Source organism: Ailuropoda melanoleuca, chromosome 16, assembly GCF_002007445.2.
Source record: "Ailuropoda melanoleuca isolate Jingjing chromosome 16, ASM200744v2, whole genome shotgun sequence".
Lineage (NCBI taxonomy): Eukaryota > Metazoa > Chordata > Mammalia > Carnivora > Ursidae > Ailuropoda > Ailuropoda melanoleuca.
In genome coordinates, this window is record NC_048233.1 from 82,823,159 (window position 1) to 82,841,054 (window position 17,896).

A 17,896-nucleotide genomic window follows, 5' to 3' on the forward strand; every position below is an offset into this window, starting at 1 on the left:
GATTCCGCGGCCCGAGCCGATGCTCAGAGGTGAGGATGGAAGGGGACCCCACTTCCGCGTCACGGTCCGGGCCCAGGCGCCCCCTCCCACTCCGCAGTCAGGGGCTCCAGCGCCCCCTCCCCCTCCGGCCCGGGACCCGGGCGCCCCCTCCCCCTCCGGCCTGGGGCCCGGGCGCGCTCTCGCTCCGCCCCCTCCAGGGTTTGGAATCTGGGGCCTCCCCGAATTCCCTCTCCCCCGCCCCCGTCCGGGGTCTGGAGCCTTCGATCCACACCCCGCGCGCTCCGGATCTTCCGGTGCCCGAGCGCCCCCTCTCCCGGGCCCCGCACCGGCGGCCGCGGTCTCCCGCCCCGCGGAGGCAGAGGCAGACGCAGGGGCTAGGCTGTGTTTTACGCCGAGGGGCAGCAAAGGCCTCCAGGCCCGAGGCTGGGCGAGGCATCCTGGTGTCCGGACCGAGGATGCCGCCCGCCAAGAGGAGGATTTTTCAGGGCCCTCTACGCAGAAAGCTTTCCTGTCCCCCAACTCCCCTTGCATCCCCGGCCTTCCACTTGCGTAAGCCACAGGTGTCAGATTCTAGCGCTTCAGGGGTGAATGGGATGGCATACGGCATACTCCGTTTCGGAAGAGAAATGCTTGCTAGGGGTACCTTCTGCCACGCAGAAAGGAGACTGGCTTTGGGAAAGGATTCGAGGAACAGTCTGGGAACACTTGATTTCCCCTCCCCCTTTACCAGTTTTCTTTAGTCCGCAGGATCTTGCAGACCATTGGAAAACAAAGGGCCATTTTAGTGGAAAACTTAATAGTCATGAAAATGCCCCCCCAAAATTTCATGGAAATGCAAATATCTTTTTATTCTCAAATACCTCTTCCCATGGGGGGATTGTACCCCAAACAGGTTGAGAGCATGGCCATGGGTTTAACCTCAGCCCCACATGCTGTCTCCCTGGACTGCCTCTCCTTTCTGGAATCTGGAGGGTTATAAAACAAGTCAGGGAAATAAAGTCTGCTTATCTCCTCAGAGCTTTGCATCCAGCAGAGGTTCATTTCCCTACTTGTGCTTGTATTTACTGAGTGCTGGATGCCAGGCTGTCTCAGTTAATCCTCTCAACAACCCTGCAAGAGAGACCCTATTCCCCACTGTTGGGGATGAGGAAATGGAAGTCCCGAGAAGTTAATTCATTCAACAGGTCTTAATGAGGCTCCTACTGTAAACCAGGCATTTTTAGGCTGGGTGTGCAAACAGCTGTAAACAAAGATGAAACATGTCTTCTGGAATATATGTATATATATATATATATATACATAAATGAATGACCAAACGTAAACATAATTAAACGCATAGGGTGTCAGGTGCAGATAGGTGGCTCAGAGAACACCAGAGCAAAGGGAAGAGAAAAGAGGGTGGGAGTGTCATACTTGGAATATCAAGTGGTCAGGAAAGGTTTCTCTAATGTGAATTTTGAGCACAGACCCAAAGGACATGAGGGCATGAACCTTGTGGATAATGCAAGGGAAAGCATTTTAGGCAGAGAGGATAGCAAGTATAAATGTCTGGAAGCAGAAGCTTGTCGAAAGATTTGGGGTAAGAGGGGAAAGGATGAATTCAAGGTCTTGGGCCTGAGCGCCCGGGAGGAGGGCCTCCCACGTACGAAAACAAGAAGGCCGGGATGCAGGCATGTGGAGACAGGGAGTTAAGGTTTGAACAGGGCGAGTTCGAGATGCTTGTGACACGTTCAAGTGGTATGGCCAGATAGGCATCAGACACATGCGTTTAGATGCCACGGGAGAGTCTGGTTGGAGGTACAAATACGGGAGTCATCAGCAGGCAGGCCATGGGAGGAGACCGTCAGAGGAAGGAGGGAGACAGAAGGGGTCCAAGAATGGAGCTGCGGGGCTCTCTCCGGCTACTGCAGGTTGGAGATGGCATCAGTCCCTCATCAGAGGTTTCTGAATGCCGCTACCTGCCAGGCGCTGTGCTTGATGCTGGGGGTGCAAGTGTGGACGGTCAGGAGTCATGCTGTCCCGGAGCCTGCCGTGCAGTGGGGAGACATGTGCACCAGTAATACCATGTTAGGCCCAGTGGCAGTATGGCTAAGGAGGACACGATGGGGGAAGGGGGATGGGGTGCCCAGCTTTCCGCAGGGGACAGAGAAGGCCGTTGCAAGAAGACGGTTCTTCAACTCCACCCTAGAAGAAGTGAGAGAGCCATGAGAAGAGATGAGAGGAACCAGCACACGTGACCCCAAGAGAGCCCTGGGGAAGTAAGAGACGAACCAACAGGAGGGGATGCCTAGAAGCCGAGTGACAAAAATTAAGATGGAAGAAGTGATGAGTCAAATGACGAAGTTTAAGAACTGACCGCTGGGTGTAGCATTGGTGACCTTGGCGAGAGCTGCTTTGGTGGAACGGTGGGAAAGAAAGCCCTACGGCAACCAAGAGGTCAAGGTTTCTGTGCCCAGTCACGTGGGAAATAGGTACAGCCCAGTCGTGCACCTGGATCTTCTGAGTCCTAGCCTGTTCTCAGACCCATTTCAAATGCCACCTCCCCATACTGTCCCTAGGTGTTAGGGCCTCCCCTATTTTACTTCATCCCATCTTCTCAGGTGGGAGAGAGGTGCGGCCATGGGAGATCGTAGAGACTCCGCAGAAGTGCTGAGCTGCCAGGCTAACGTGGGTCCAAGCCTGCCTTCTTTGTCAAGCTGGGAAGAGTTCCTGCCCTGCCAGAGCTTGTGGTCCGTGTGCACACAGCAGATGCCAGGCAGACCCGTGGGCCCGAGGTCACACCTGCAAATGCTCTGGGAGATGGGGAAGGGATTGTGAAAGGGCGAGGTGGCCTGTTGAAGGGGCCTTGCCGGGTGGAGAAACAGGCATCCCCGTCACTGGCTGACTGAAGGCCCACTGAGCATCTCCTGTTTGCCAGGCCCTGTGGGGACAACAGATGATCAGATGTACCATTCTTGTTCTCAAGAGAGCACGCAGTGTGGCCTGGAAGTCAGATGTGGATATACTCCCCCGCCAGGGGTGGGAGGTCAGGAAGGCTTCCCAAGAGTGACACAATGTGAGCAGGGCCCTGAAGGAAGTATAGGAATGTGTCGGACTGATCAGGGTGGTCTGGACGGACGTGCCAAGGCTGAAGACCCGCAGGAACACAGCCTGTTGGAAAAGCACGTGGACCTGTGGTCCGAGAGGAGATATGCAGGGAGATAGTGGAATGGCCAGGCACTCAGGTTGTGTTTCACACGGTTAGCATCTCATGGGCTGCTGGGGAAGGGAGAGAAAGACTTTGGGTAGGAATGTTCCTCGCTCCACCCCGCAGCACTCCACCAAGTTGGGGGGCCCATGTTGTACATATCCTAGGCCGTGGGCGCCTTTACTGCTGACACCCTCCTGTCTCTCTCCCCCTGTAGTGGCCCAGCAGGAGAAGACCCCACCGCCTAGGCCCAACCTGCTGGAGGCGGGCGGCGATGGCTGTGAGGAGCCCAAGCAGCAGGTGTCTTGGGAGCAGGAGTTCCTGGTGGGAAACAGCCCAGGAGGCAGCGGGCGGGCGCTGTGCATGGTATGTGGGGCCGAAATCCGGTCCCCCTCCGCGGACACGGCGCGCATGCACATCCTGGAGCAGCACCCTCACACCCTGGACCTGAGCCCTTCAGAGAAAAGCAACATCCTGGAGGCCTGGAGTGAGGGCGTGGCCCTTCTGCAAGACATCAGAGCCGAGCAGCCTTCTTCACCCACCTCGGGTAGTTGGAATGGTGGGGATGGCGGGGGGCGGGGCGGGAGTGGAGGGTGGAGGGAAAAGTCAGCCTTTTGGAGCATTTGGAGCTCACTGGGTGTTTGCCCTCCTCAGACTCAGGCCAGGATGTCGAAGCTGACCCGGACGCTGACCCGGACTCCGACCCAGACCCCGCCAAAATGCCAGCAGAGATCGTCGTTCTCCTCGACTCTGAGGACAACCCATCTCTCCCTAAAAGGAGCCGGCCCAGGGGACTCCGCCCCCTCGAGCTTCCTGGTCAGTCTTCAGGAAGACTTTGAGGCTGAGCTGGGGAGAGGGGAGCACGCACCCCATGTTCTGTGTGGAGAGGGGCTGCGCGGCTCAGGTGTGGCCCCCTTTTAAAGGTCTGGGGTCTTCTCATTCTGCAGCTGCCCCTGTCTCAGAGCCAGGAAATAGGAAGCCCCGTGGTCAGAGATGGAAGGAGCCCCCTGGGGAAGAGCCGGTCAGAAAGAAAAGAGGCAGACCCATGACCAAAAACTTGGACCTGGACCCAGACCCTGACCCAGGTGAGAGGGAGGCCCAGTGCGGCTGTGGGGATGGCTCTGGCCACAGTGCCCCAGGGGGAGAGCCAAACCGGGGATAGGGGGTGGTCCAGGCCTTTGAATTCTGGCTTCAGTGAGGATAGACAGCTCAGCCTCCCAGACTCACAGTTCCATCCTGTCCTTCCTTCCAGACCCCCCGTCACCTGACTCACCCACGGAGACTTTTGCCGCTCCCACTGAGGTCCGACACTTCACTGACGGCAGCTTCCCCCCGGGCTTCGTCCTCCAGCTCTTCTCCCACACCCAGCTCAGGGCCTCAGACAGCAAGGACTCACCCAAAGAGGGGAGAGCTGCAGAAGGAGGCCTTCCCCAGCCGGAAAGCCCCTCTCCAGGTGAGCTCCTGAGAGGGGACAACAAGGGAGGGTCAGGCAGGCTGCGTCCCTGGGGTCTGGCCTCCTCGAGGCTACTCTGTAGCAGAGCCCAGGGTAGAGGTGGTTAGCTCCTCGGATCCCCTGAGAGATGGGGCCGAGGACAGGCAGACCTGAATGACAGGGACCAGCCAGAACTCTGAGCTGCTCTGCTAGCTCCTGGGGAGTGTCCTGGAATTGGTCGTTAGGTTGGGCTAGGCCAGTGCTCCCCAAAGCCAGACAGCCAGCACCACATTTCAGGCTGATCCCACCTGGAACCTGAGGTGCCCAGCTTGCCCTGTTGGAGCAAAGGCCCGAGTGGGACTGTAACAGGAGAACAGACCCGTGGAGAAAGCAATTCAGTGACTTGTCTAACGATAGCAGTAAGCGCTTGTGTTTGTATCATGTTTAACCGATTTCCAGAAACTTCTATACGTGATTCATCTGGCCCTTAGAAAAGTCTGTTTTCCGCAGGGGAGAAGGAAGTGGGAAGGCTGAGTCTCAGAGCTGGTTCCTCCTTCCCTTTATTCATTTCCTGTGGCTTCTATAACAAACGTTAGTGGCTTCCAAGAACATGCCTTATTACTTTTCAGTTCCAGAGGTCAGAGGTCTGGAATGGGCCTCTCTGAGCTAAAATCTGGGTGTCGGCAGGGTCATGTTCCTTTCTGGAGGCTCTGGTGGCAGGGGGGAGGGTTGTCCATTTTCTTGTCCTGCCAGCTTCTTAGGAGCTGCGTGCATTCCTTGGCTTTTGGTCTCCTTCCATCTCCAAAGCCAGCAGCCGCCAGGAGAGTCCTTCTGAGGGTGCCATCTTTGGCCTGACTCTTCTGCCTCCCTCTTCCCCCCCGGGACCCTTGGTACGACATGGAGCCCACCCAGATCATCCAGGACAATGTCTTTAGTTTGAAGTCAGCTGATGAATCAGCAACATTAATTCCATCTGTAGCCTGAATTCTCCCTTGACGTGTAATATACCATATCACAGATCCCGGGGATGAGGGTGTGGACGTCTTTGGGCAACACAGTCACATAGCCAAGCAGTGGCAGGATTCAGGTTAGACCAGAGTGCATTCTGGGAGGGCAGAGGCTGAGCCTGGTTCCCCTTCATGTCTCCATGCCAGGCATCTCGGGCTCGGGAAATGGCTCTTGAAGGAGTGACCGAGTGACACACAGCGCCTTGTCCCGGTCTGTCTGAAATGTGCATTCGGAGTTAGAGTCCAGGGAAGATAGCCCGGGAGGTACCAGGGGCTCCCCAGAGCAGGGCTCTCAAAAAGGAGGTGGACTTCTTGCAGAAAGAAAAAAGCAAATGTGCCCCTTGTCGTGCCCTCCCCCCACTCACCAGTGGTGAGCACTGTTAATAGTTCAGTTTGTACCCTTGAGACCTTATACGAAGGTCGGTGCATGTGCGTGTATGCACACACACGTACTTTCGCTTAATTATATTTTACCAAAACGGGCTCCGCTTTTTCTCATCTTGAGGCAGGCATCAGCCCTTCACGTAGATCACGGTTTTAACTGTCTCAAGTTTCAGCTTGAGCCACATGCCAGTCCTGCCTCCCTGAGACTGTGCGCTCTGCTTGGACTTGAGCGTTGCCCGAGCTTCCTCGTTCTCTTTGGTGGATCACTGCTCTAAATGGCTGACCGCTTCCACTGTTTAGTGGGTCTTCCGGTTTCATTCTCGAAAGGGAGCCTTCATTTTGAGTCCTCGGATACCCTGTGCCCAAATTCCACCTCTCTGGAGTGGTGAGTAGCTGAGAAGGGAGTCCCTGAGATCTCAGGTTCCTTTGGGGTACGTGGGCAAAGTCTCTGAGGCCTTGGGGTTCACCAATCTGATTGATGTGAGAGGGTTTTTCTCAGCAGGTGGCAGGATCTAGGGAGGTTGGAGGTGGCCAGAACCCGAGGGAAGCGCTCTGGAAGATGACATGAGTGAGGACAGAGTTTCTTTGTCCCCGAGAAACTTACTGTCTGTTTGGGGGTACAGGTCGGAGGCAGTGACGCAGCCACTATAGTTCTGTGCAGAGCAAAGGCTCTGGAGTGGTGGTCACAGACTGTCTCGGGATCCCAGGGCTCAGACAGATTTCTCCAAACCCTGAGGCTTCAACCAGAATGTCTTCACATGGAGCTGTTTTACATATTGAAGTTCCTGGAAGATTTTGAGTAAAGATTCTGTCACTTTAAAAAAGTTCAAAAGTCAAGGATTTAGAAATTGGAAAAGGTCACTGTGGTAAGGTCAGCTGAGCTGATGGATGGGAGTGTAAAGCAGAGAAAACTTTCTGGAACTTTCCAAGGGCCTTGCAGGATGAGGGTGGGGAGGCGTCCAAGCCAGGAGAGAAGGTGAGCCTTGAGGACCCCACTCACAAATCGTGAGAAAAAGAGCCTCTTGTTCTTGGCTACTGTTAATCTGAGTAAGACCTAGACAGCCACTCTTAGGATACGTCAGCCAGGCTCAGTATGTCTCCAGGCTGGGCCAGGAAACAAGGTGTGTGTGTATGTGTATGCACGTGAGTGTGCTCATGAGTGTGAGCTTGTGTGAGCTTCACAGGGACAGGGTCTTTGTTTTGTTCGCTGCTACGTCCTCAGCACCCAGTACCGTGCCTGGCACAAAGAAAGAAGGGTGGATAGTGGCTGCCTTCGCTTGTCACGTGGTGGTGACATTTTCAGAGTCGCCGATCAGAAACAAGCCTTAACGAGAAACAAGAGAAAAGGACTCGGGCCCACCCTCTGGAGAAGGTGTGTGCGTGCACACACACATGCCCAGATGTGGAGGAAGGGAGGAACGGGGCTGGGGAAGCAGAGGGGCTTGGGCTTCCCGGGAGGGAGGGGGGCCAGCCCTAGGTTTGGAGTGCAAAAGGGGCTCAGCTTGGCCCCGGACTGATAGTCCTCCTGGCCTGCTCTTTGATGGCCCTGGGGCTCTGATCATGCCTGCTTTCTGAAAGGGCATCACACGTCAGGCCTCACTGTCCTGATGCTCCCTTCCACACCCACCCTCCCCTCTGCCCTCCATGCCACCAGCAAGAATTGGTACATAATTCTGTTGCTTTGAACAGTCCCAAAGTCAGTGAGCTCTTACCACATGCTGAACTCTTTCAACATCTTAGCATGTCATCTGTCTCCTTAAATCCCCACAGCCACCATCCACAGTATTATGATTTCCATTTCGGAGAAGACACAGCCTCGGAGGGCTCCCCACCCCCGCCCCAAGAAAAGGACTCAGCCCCCCCACACACACACACCTCTCTCAGGGCCCCTCACCTAGTAAGCGGCAGCCTCCATGCATTTCCACCTGTGCCCACCCCTCTCCAGCATCCAAGCTGCATTCTCTGCCTTCTCTCTGCTGCTGGCAAAGCCTGGCCCCCTGGACCCCTCGCTAGAGCCCATCCCCTACCCTGCCAGCCACTCTCCTCTCTGTCCTCTCTTCTTTGTCCGCCGTCCGTGTTTCCCTCTCCTTTAGATCTTACCAGGAAGCCTATGCAAAGCTGTGATTTCTCCTTTCTTGACCCCTCATCCCGCCCTAGCCCCTGTCCCATTTGTCCCCAGAACTTTTCAGGGAGGCTGGGGAGCACTTTCTACACTAACTGGCCCTCCTCTCTGTGGGAGTCCTATTCTCATCCTCCCATCTCGTGCTAAAATTACTTTTTTGGCAAGGTCACCATTGACTTGCCCAAAATGAAAATCCAGCAGTCAGTTCTCAGTGCCTGCTGTTCCCTGACATGACTGTAACCGTGACAGCACCGCTCACTCCTTTCCGGAGCCCCTGTCCATCTTGGGCTCCCCAGGCCACTGGCCGGGTCTCCTTCCAGTTTCACTGGCTGCTCTGTTTCTCGGGCCTGTTCTTTCACACACGGCTCCCTGTGTCAGATCTGACGGTTATCTCTCGTCTTTTCTCGAATATACGCTGCTTCAGGTCAGGATGTGTGTCTGTTTCATTTCCTGTGATGTCCCCAGCACCTGGCATAGGGTCCAGGTGCTGCTTATGTGTTCGGTGAGTGAGTGGTTAAGTGAGGGACTGGATGCCTCAATCCTGGGGCAGGGCCTTCCTCACTCCCGGAGCGATCCAGTCCAAGTTCATGTGCCCCCAGCTCCCACCTGGATCCCCCTGGTTCCAGCCTTTCTTCCAGATGCCCATGTGACATGTCTGGGGTTGTCCATAAGATCGTCAAACTGGCTTATCCAAACAGAACCCCCACTCTCAGCCACTCTCCTCCTCCCCAGCCTCCTCTCCCCTTTTCCATTCTGCACTTTGCTTGGGCTAAACCCTCAGTCATCCTCTTCCCGTTTCCCAGACTCCACATCAAGCCTTCGACAAATCGTGTTAGCCCCACCTCCAAAATCGGATCAGAATTCACCCTCCTGCCACCCCCTCCACTGCGGCTCCTCCGGTCCAAGCCATCTCTTGCCTCGTTCCTGAACAGCCGTCTCCCTGGCCTCCCGGCTTCTGGTCTTTGCCCACTCTGGTCTCCTCTCCTCCGGTAGCCAGGGTCCCGCTCTGCACAGGCATGGGGCTGCTGTTCCTTCAACCGCAGGCAGACACCCCCGAGCATCTGCTTTTGCCCTTCTGCCCGGAGTGCTGTTCCCCAGCCACCCACATAGCAGACTCTCACTTTCTGTACATCTGTACAGCTCACAGACCCGCTCCATGAGGCCCTCCATGCTATCCTATCCCCTTCCCTGGTGTGTTTTCTTATTTCACTTTGTTTCCGTTCCATACGTAACACATCGTATCTCGCGTTTGTTCGTCCTATCGGCTTCCACCACTGGATCGGGAGCTCCCAGGAGGCCGCATGGTCTGCTCCGTGCGCTGCTGGACCCCTGGCAGCAGGAGCAGTGCCGGGCACAGCCTGGGCACCCACTAACTTACTGTTGAGCTCGGGATCCCGCCTGCCCTTCCGGAGCTTAGAGTTTGTCCGACACAGACCAGCTAATGCAGATACAGAGCAGAATTGACGATGGCCGCTGGTACGTGGTTTCACACCTCAGCAAACGTCCGGCAAGACGGTGCCTGGGTTCCTGGCCACCTATTAGGTCATGTCTCTAAAGACAGTGTAGGCAAAAGGCCGCAAATGGATCCTTCTCGAAACAGACGTCCTGAGAGGTGCAGTCGCCGTGTTCGGTTTTGTTTTTCAACGTAAAGTACTTTTGCACGCGCCCATGTAGCAGGGGACATTTTTGTGGCCACGTGAAAGCCACGGGGAGTCTGCTCTCCCCTCTCCTGGGGCCTGGTTTTGCCTGTTCTGAGCAGCTGCTCCCCACTGCTGAGGTGGACATCTGATCGCCGTGGGGTAGGTCGTGACAGGAGGGGAAGAGCCCGGTGAGGCTCGCAGAGCAGAGCAGGGATGCTCACCCAGGACTGGCCCCACCTTAGCCTCCGTGTGCATCTGTGAGCCCCTGGGTGGGCCGAGCTGTGTCCTCCTCGCTTGGCGGGTGTTCCCCACCCCCACCACCTGCACCCACACGGGGCGGGAGCCCTCAGGCTAGCGCCTCCGGTCAGTTTTATGTGAAGCAGAGTGAGCCCAAGGGAAGAGCCAAGGGAGGTAGATGGCACTGAGTGTCTGTGTACCCCAATACGGGGGTAGGGGGAGGAAGCCCATGGGGTGGGTCTGACTTATGCCTAAGGGGCCGTGACCTCATTTTCTGGTTGGTCGTGGTCCTCGGATGAACCAAGAGTGGCGCTTCCCCCTGTCCCTTGGGCTCTCCCATCATAACAGGCCCTGGACCGTGAGAGTGAAAGCCTGGGAGTGGAGGTGCGGCTTGCAGAGGCCTTCAGGGGACATCCTCATGGTGGGGGTCCCGAGGGCCCTGACTTCTGCTCTCTGCCCCCATCCCTGCCCAGCTCCCCCTCCGGGGCTTCGCGGGACACTGGATCTCCAGGTTATCCGCGTACGGATGGAGGAGCCCCCGGCAGTCAGCCTCCTGCAAGACTGGTCCAAGCACCCCCAGGGCACCAAGAGTGTGGGAGCAGGTGACACCCCCAACTGGCCTGCGGTTCTGTCAGACTCCAGCACCACTGTGGGGGGGCAGCCAGAGGCAGGGAGTGGTGTGTAGTTTCTCGCTTTCAAGGGAGGGAGGGAGGGAGGGAGGAGGCAGGGTCCCCCTTTGGCTTATCACTCAGAGCTGCCCGGCTCGGCCGCCTGATGGAGAGAGTAAAACCAGGTGCCAAGGCAGGATGGAGGAGAGGAAAGGGGGCAGCACCCACTGCTGCTTGGGGGCCCTGGAAGATGTCTACCCCTGGCAAGGCACAAGGCCAGGCTGGCCTCAGGGCTGTCGCGTGGTAGGGCATTGGACCTGTGGAGAACACCTACCCCAATCCTTTCGCTGACCCAGACCTCTTTGTCCCCCCTCCTTTCCCCCTCTTAGCCCCCCACCATTCTCCCTTGGCACAGTGCCTTACACAAGAGGTGGTCACGATGGGGTTTGAACTGAGTCCCACTACCTCGGGGGACGCCTCTCCTCCCCCACCTGTTCAGGCTCCTAAACCAGGAGGCCTCCATTACCTCTTCCCGCTCCATCCCTGCAGGAGGCGCAAGCAGCCCACCTGGGGGCTTTGTTCACTCACTCCCTCCTTTTCACCTATTTTCCTGTTGTATATATCTCCTTTGTTGACAATAAATTATTTTTTTTTATTAAGAGAGTTCCGTCTGGGCCATCATTGGGGGAAGGGATTTGCTCGCAGGATATCCAGGCTCCTGGAGCGACCCTGAGGGGCAAGAGGGCCGAAAGATAGTCCTGGGAGGGAGGGCAGAGCAGGGCCAGGGCAGGGCTTCATTGGCTGGAGGACTGGGGCTGACTCAGTGCCAGTCACAGAGGGACACCTCGCCCCTTCCCAGTGCCCTTGAAATGGGGTCAGAAACACCTTTTCTTTAATATTGTGTACCTTCTGCCTGTCTTGGTAAGCCTCTATCCAAGAGAGGCCATGGTGGGGGGATGGGGCGCTTACCCCCTAGTCGCTGACCTGAAGTGACGTGGTTGTGGCCAGCCTGCAGGGAGGAGGTCTGCCTGCCCTCCCCTGCCCCAGGATGAGGAGGCAGGCATGTGGCACTTTACTCCAACCCGCCCTCTCCTTGGCTTCAGGAAACTCCCTCTTTTGCCCGGTTTTCCCGTTCCCTGATCTGAGAGATGGCCCACTTTGGGTTTTTCACCAGATTCCTTGTCCTCCTAAACAAATGTCGCAGGCCAAATCTATGTGGGATTTTGTTTGTCTCCCACTGGTGAGAGGGGCACTGAAGAGGGGGCACGGGGAGCTCCCTGTCAGACCCCAAACCCCACTGTCGCATATAGAGTCCAGAGGCACGGGAAGCACTGGGACAGTCCAGCCCCAGCTCTGGGACTGCTTCGCTGCTCCTGATAATTCCTGGGCATCAGGGGACGGGAGAGGGGGGAGGCCTCCAGAGGGGGAGTTTGCCTATAACACTGACACAGCCAGGTTTTGAGACTAACCAGAAAGCTCGTCTTTAACTCAGGAAGGATCTGGGTATGAGCAGACACCGTGCTGTGTGCTTCTCTGAGCTGGTGTGGGCCAGGTGTGGGTGATCTCCGCGTGGTGGCTTCCTGGGATGTGGTCCCGTCTCCCTGTCTGACAAGCTTGGGGGAAGGAGTGCAAGGATGTGGGGCCCTTGTCAGGAGGGAATTAGAAGACATGGGTGTGGCACATTGTGGAGAAAAGGCAGTAGACCTTGTGTCTAGTGTGACTTCCCCAGTGTGTGACAGGTGGGCCACAGAACTCCCCTGCGTCTCCACCCCTGTTTCTGCAAATCGGTAAAACTTCCATCCCCTGTACCAGGAAGGAATAAATAAGGCTGTGAATCGGGCTTTGAAACACGAATGTGAATCATTGCAGGTGATTTCTTTCCGTCCTTCCAATCGTGTGACTTGTGTTTACATTTATGCCAATGTGCTTTTAAATCAATGTGGCTGTGTCGCTGGGTGTTTACAAGTGAGAAAACGTCTAAAGCTCGCTGTAAAGTCGTGAAGTTCAATGCACCTTTGCTGCTGTTGATGTGATTGGTGGCCGGCCCACTAGACTGTGAGCTCCTTTCGGGCAAGGACTAGGCTGCATTGACCTCGTTTTCCTAGGGCCCTGCTTGGGGCCTGGCACATCATAGGTGCTCAATAAATGTTTGAAAAGTGCCCTCTTGGTGTGTCTTCCTATGCGACATTTTCCCAGCGCAAGGCGGTCCCTAGAGTGTGTGCTCCTCCCCGCACAGGGTTGGTGGTCACAGTGGCTGTGGGTGGCAGGATTGTCCCATGACTTCATGCCCACATCCTGGTCTGCCCAGCCTCGGCCAGGACCTTAGGGACTATGTGAGTGTGTGTGGCTGGGAGCTCCCAGAGCGCACCTCTGGGCTTCCAGGGAGAGATGGGGAGAGGAGCCAAGGGCATGACTCCGCCCCGAGTGCAGAAGTTTCTGAACATCCGTGACTCAGTGCTTGGGGGGTATGTGTGCCCTCCCCCTCGTCTCCCCCAACCCCAGACCAGGTGCTGCTGCAGCCGTTTGCCCAAACACCAAGGAAGCCTCCCACGCTATCAGCGACCCAAGGGCTGGTGGTGGCAACTTTCTCCAGCTGTGATGCTGAGGCCCAATCACGATGTTGAGTGAAGGGGGGGGTGGGGGGAGAAGGTGCCACTGCCCCCAGCTCCTGATACCCTTGCCTCTAGTCCCCTTTGCTCTCTGAAACGGGCCACCTCCTGCTGTTCCCAGCTGCCCTCCTCAGGATCCAGGATGGGGAGATCTTTCTAGATACCAGCAATAGCTGTATAGTTCAAGCTGGTCCAAGACAAGGGAAGAAGCAGCCCCTTCCCTCCTCGAAGAGAAACTGGTGTGTGTAAGGGTGCAGTTGGGAAGGGAAGACACCGGCTGGGCCCTGTGTGGCTCCCCAGCTGCATCGCTGGTCTGGTCCCAGCTCTGCCACTCCTGCAGTCCGACCTCCAGTTCCTCTGCAGAAAATCCGGTCGTCACCCCGCCCCACCCCTCCCGCACACAGCGGGGTCGCTGTGCGGCTCACCGGAGGCTGTGTAGTCCTCACACCCCCGAGGTGTGGTAGAAGGATGGGGAGCTGGAGGGGGAAAGCACCTGTGACAGGACCGCAGACCCCACCGGCTCTCTGGGGAAGGAGACACCAGCTGACCTCCCCGGGGCAGCCCAGGCAGGGAGGGGGCTACAGGTAAGGTGTGTCTGTCTGCCAGCCTTCCTGGAGCCGGGTGCCTCGGCCCAGAGCCTTCACACCAAATCCAGGCAGTTCCTCTCCCCTCTAGAGGGAACAGCCTCATTCCCCCCGGAGAATGCACCAGTCTGCACAGGAGGAAGCCCCGCAGGACTTGTGGTCTCCCCACCAGCACCGTCAGTGCCTCTGGTCCGCTCAGACCCAACGTCTGGGTGGCCCGAGGAAGCAGGAGCAGCACGGGAGCAGGGGCTTCGGTGACTACCCTGCAGGGCTCCGATCCCACAAACATGACGGAGGGCCCCCGGGGCCAGGCACCGTGCTAGGACTGCGGAGCACAGACAGGGCTGGTGAAGGAGCCGAGCCAGGCCAAGCTGGATCTGTCTGACCCCTGAGCTCTTGTCTCCCGCGCCACATGACCTGTTTCAGCTTCAGGAGGACTGATACATCTTCCCTTGAGAGCCTGGGGACCCGCAGTGGGTTCAGGGTGTGAGGCAGGAATGGAGTCGGGAGGAGGGGAAGGTCATTCACGGTTTCAACCCACTCAGCACCTCCTTTGATCCACTCAGAGGGTGGTGCCCAACAGAAGGGCTCACACCAGATGCAGAACGGTGCTCATCTCACCCGTCCCAGGTGGCAACGTCTGGGAACCAAGCTGAGGGCTTTGAGATGGAAGGAGTCCTGTTCCTCCCCTGTCCCTTTTCCAGAAAATGCCTCCTAGCCCCTTGGGTGGGCCCTGCTTGCTGGTCCTGGCCTCACTCAGTGACTTCTGACCCTGAGTCAGGCTGGGCTTGGTATCTGGGAGCTACAAAAGCAGGGACGCGTACAACAGTGTCCACGTGAGCTTGGCAGGCTCTAGGGGGCAGGGCAGAGGGAGCCTCTCCTATCCCAGAACCTGCCCTTTCCCCTCCACCCCTCCCTGACCTAGAGCAAGTCCACTTGCCCATGGCACCCACATCTTCCTGGGTGAGCCGTTTGCCTGAGAGACACGCTCACAGCCCTCTGAAGTCACAACTGGGGTCAAGATAACTGCACGTGTCCGGTGGTTCAAAGCTGAGGCTCAAGCTGTGCGCTGCGGGAGAGGCTCGCGCTCGCCGTTCCGGGCGCTCGGGACGCTGATGTGGACAAGAGAACCAAGAGCCATTCCGGGTGAGATGGGCGGCAAACGAGGTTCTCAGTACGTCCAGCCAGGATGAGGGCCTGGAAGGAAGACAGGGCACGATGGAGGGGCATGATTTTTTCTTCTTTTTCTTCCTGATTTCTTTTTTGATCATAGACGTTTTCAAACACACCCAAAAGAAGAGAAGCGGCGCCTGGGTGGCTCAGTCTGTTAAGCGTTTGCCTTCGGCCCGGGTCATGATCCCAAGGTCCTGGGATCTAGTTCTGCATCGGGCTTCTATTTTTTTAGTAAATTTATTTTTTAGATTTTTATTTATTTATTTGACAGCACAAGCAGGCAGAGTAACAGGGAGAGGGAGAAGCAGGCTCCCCACAAAGCAAGGAGCCAGATGTGGGGCTCGATTCTGGGATCAGGACCTGAGCCAAAGGCAGTTGCTTAACCAACTGAGCCACACAGGCGCCCCTAATGTTTTAATTAAAAAAAAAAATTAAGTAGGCTTCACACCCAACATGGAGCCCAACTTGGGGCTTGAACTCATAACCCTGAGATCAAGACCTTAGCTGAGCTCAAGACTCAGACACTCAACCAGCCAAGCCACCCAGACGCCTCCCTTCTGGATTGTTTTAAAGCAAATCCCAGATAGGGTGTCATTTCATCTGTAAATACCTTTACTTGTATCTCCAAGAGACAGTCTTCAGTGAAACACATCAATATCACACTTTAAAAATTAATAATCCCTGGGGCGCCTGGGTGGCACAGCGGTTAAGCGTCTGCCTTCGGCTCAGGGCGTGATCCCGGCGTTATGGGATCGAGCCCCGCATCAGGCTCCTCTGCTGTGAGCCTGCTTCTTCCTCTCCCACTCCCCTGCTTGTGTTCCCTCTCTCGCTGGCTGTCTCTATCTCTGTCGAATAAATAAATAAAAAATCTTTAAAAAAAAAAAAACCAAATAAAATCTTTAAAAAAAAATAAATAAAAAATAAAAAATAAAAAAAAATAAAAATTAATAATCCCGGGACACCTGGGTGGCTCAGTCGGTTAAGCGTCTGCCTTCTGCTCAGGCCATGATACCAGGTTCTGGGATTGAGTCCCATGTTGGGCTCCTGGCTCAGCGGGGAGCCTGCCGCTCCCCTGCTTGTACTCTCATGCTCTCTCTCTCTCTCTCTCTCTTTGGCAAATAAATAAATAAAATCTTTTAAATAAATTAAAAAAATAAAAATTAATAATCCCTTAAAGCACCTGACTGACTCAGTAGGTAGAACATGGGTCGTGAGTTCAAGCCCAAAGCTGGGCATGGAGCCTACTTAAAAAAAAAAAAAATGGGGCATCTGGATGGCCCAGTTGGTCGAGCATCCCGACTCTTGATTTCGGCTCAGGTCATGATCTCAGGGTCCTGGGATTGAGCCCCGAGTCAGTCAGGCTCCCTGCTCAGCAGCCTGTCTGCTGGAGATTCTCCCTCTCCCTCTGCCCCTCCCCTCACTTGTGCTCTCTCTGTCTCAAATGAATAAATAAAACATTTGAAAAAAATTAATAATCCCTTAATGTCATCTAATATCCAGTGTTCATATTGCCCAATTGGCCCATCAATATCTTTTGGTTTTTAATTTTCAAATTGCGGTGAAAATACACCTGCCATAAAATTTGCCATCTGAACCATCTGCAAGGGTATGGGTGGTAAGTACACTCACAGTGGTGTGCAAGCAATCTCCAGAATCTTCCATGAGTCTCTTCACAGCTGATCTGTTTGAATCAGGAGGTAAGTAAGGTCCGCACGTCGCATTTCAACCTGTGACAGCCTTTCTTTCCTTTTTTCCCCCTTATTTTCTCTTTTCTTTTCTTTTTTTTTTTTTTAAGATTTTATTTATTTATTCGACAGAGATAGAGACAGCCAGCGAGAGAGGGAACACAAGCAGGGGGAGTGGGAGAGGAAGAAGCAGGCTCATAGCTGAGGAGCCTGATGTGGGGCTCAATCCCATAACGCCGGGATCACGCCCTGAGCCGAAGGCAGATGCGTAACCGCTGTGCCACCCAGGCGCCCCTATTTTCTCTTTTCTTGTTCGAGAACCATGGTGTCTTGTTCTGTGAACAGAATTTCCTCCATTCAGGATTTGGCTGATTGCACTCCTATGACACGATTTGGCATGTTCATCCGTGGAGGGATGTGGTTTTGAGGTGGGGGCTGCAGAGCGCTTCCTTGGGAGGGGACATTTAAGTAGGGAGTCGTGCAGTTAAATGGAGAGAGGGAATTCCGGGCAGCAGGGACAAGGTGAGCCAAAGCTATATGGCTTTCATTCCCAAGGCAGTCACAGACAGCCTGCTACATCCAGGCCCTGCAGGAGGCACCAAGAATTACTCTCAGGAACCACACCATGTCCCTGCTGTCCTTGGGGCTCGGGCTCTTCTTCCCAGGGAGGGCGGCAGGGGAGGAAAGTGGGAACTTCATCTGCAGACACCCTGCCTGATGGCTCCAGGTGTGACTATACTCCCGTGGGTACGTGGCGACATCACCTTGGCACACTGGGGAGTCTGGCCCAGCCTGCCCCCCTATCTCTGCCAGGAAGCCAGTGAGAGCCCTGGACACCAGCTGGTACCAACTTCCTCTACCAGCTCCAAGTCGGCAGGTCCAAGGCCCCCCCGACATCCTCCTGTGACAGGAACTCCTTGAGGGCATGTCTTCTTCATGCCACCGCAGGCTGCTCCAATTTCTGCCAGTCCTTCCTTGCAGCGCTCACCTCTCCTTGGGGTCAGACTCCACGTCACCTCCTCTAAGAAGCCTTCCGTTCTACTCCCTCCAGTTCCCATGCTCCCTCTCAGCCCCATTAAAAACTGCCCACTTCCTTGGGGCGCCTGGGTGGCACAGTGGTTAAGCGTCTGCCTTTGGCTCAGGGCGTGATCCCGGCGTTATGGGATCGAGCCCCACATCAGGCTCTTCCGCTATGAGCCTGCTTCTTCCTCTCCCACTCCCTCTGCTT

At 55.8% G+C, this 17,896-nt stretch overlaps 1 protein-coding gene across 4 annotated transcripts; it reads left to right on the top strand.

Moving 5' to 3' along the window:
• The first annotated feature begins 6 nt into the window (after positions 1-6).
• SPINDOC (spindlin interactor and repressor of chromatin binding) lies at positions 7-11,278 on the top strand. 4 transcript variants are annotated; one of them, XR_004621294.1, is made up of 7 exons: positions 7-29; positions 3,405-3,746; positions 3,842-4,003; positions 4,135-4,272; positions 4,440-4,640; positions 6,178-6,395; positions 10,483-10,618. XR_004621294.1 is itself a non-coding variant. In XM_034645424.1 (6 exons), exons 1-6 carry the CDS (start codon positions 20-22, stop codon positions 10,692-10,694), a joined length of 1,065 nt encoding a protein of 354 aa, XP_034501315.1. In that variant the 5' UTR covers positions 7-19; the 3' UTR covers positions 10,695-11,278. The 4 variants fall into 4 exon arrangements, 3 of the variants coding, with proteins under 3 accessions (XP_034501315.1, XP_034501317.1, XP_034501318.1); XM_034645424.1 differs by lacking the exon at positions 6,178-6,395 and having other exon boundaries at positions 10,483-11,278; XM_034645426.1 differs by lacking the exon at positions 6,178-6,395 and having other exon boundaries at positions 10,521-11,278.
• The last annotated feature ends 6,618 nt before the right edge of the window (positions 11,279-17,896 follow it).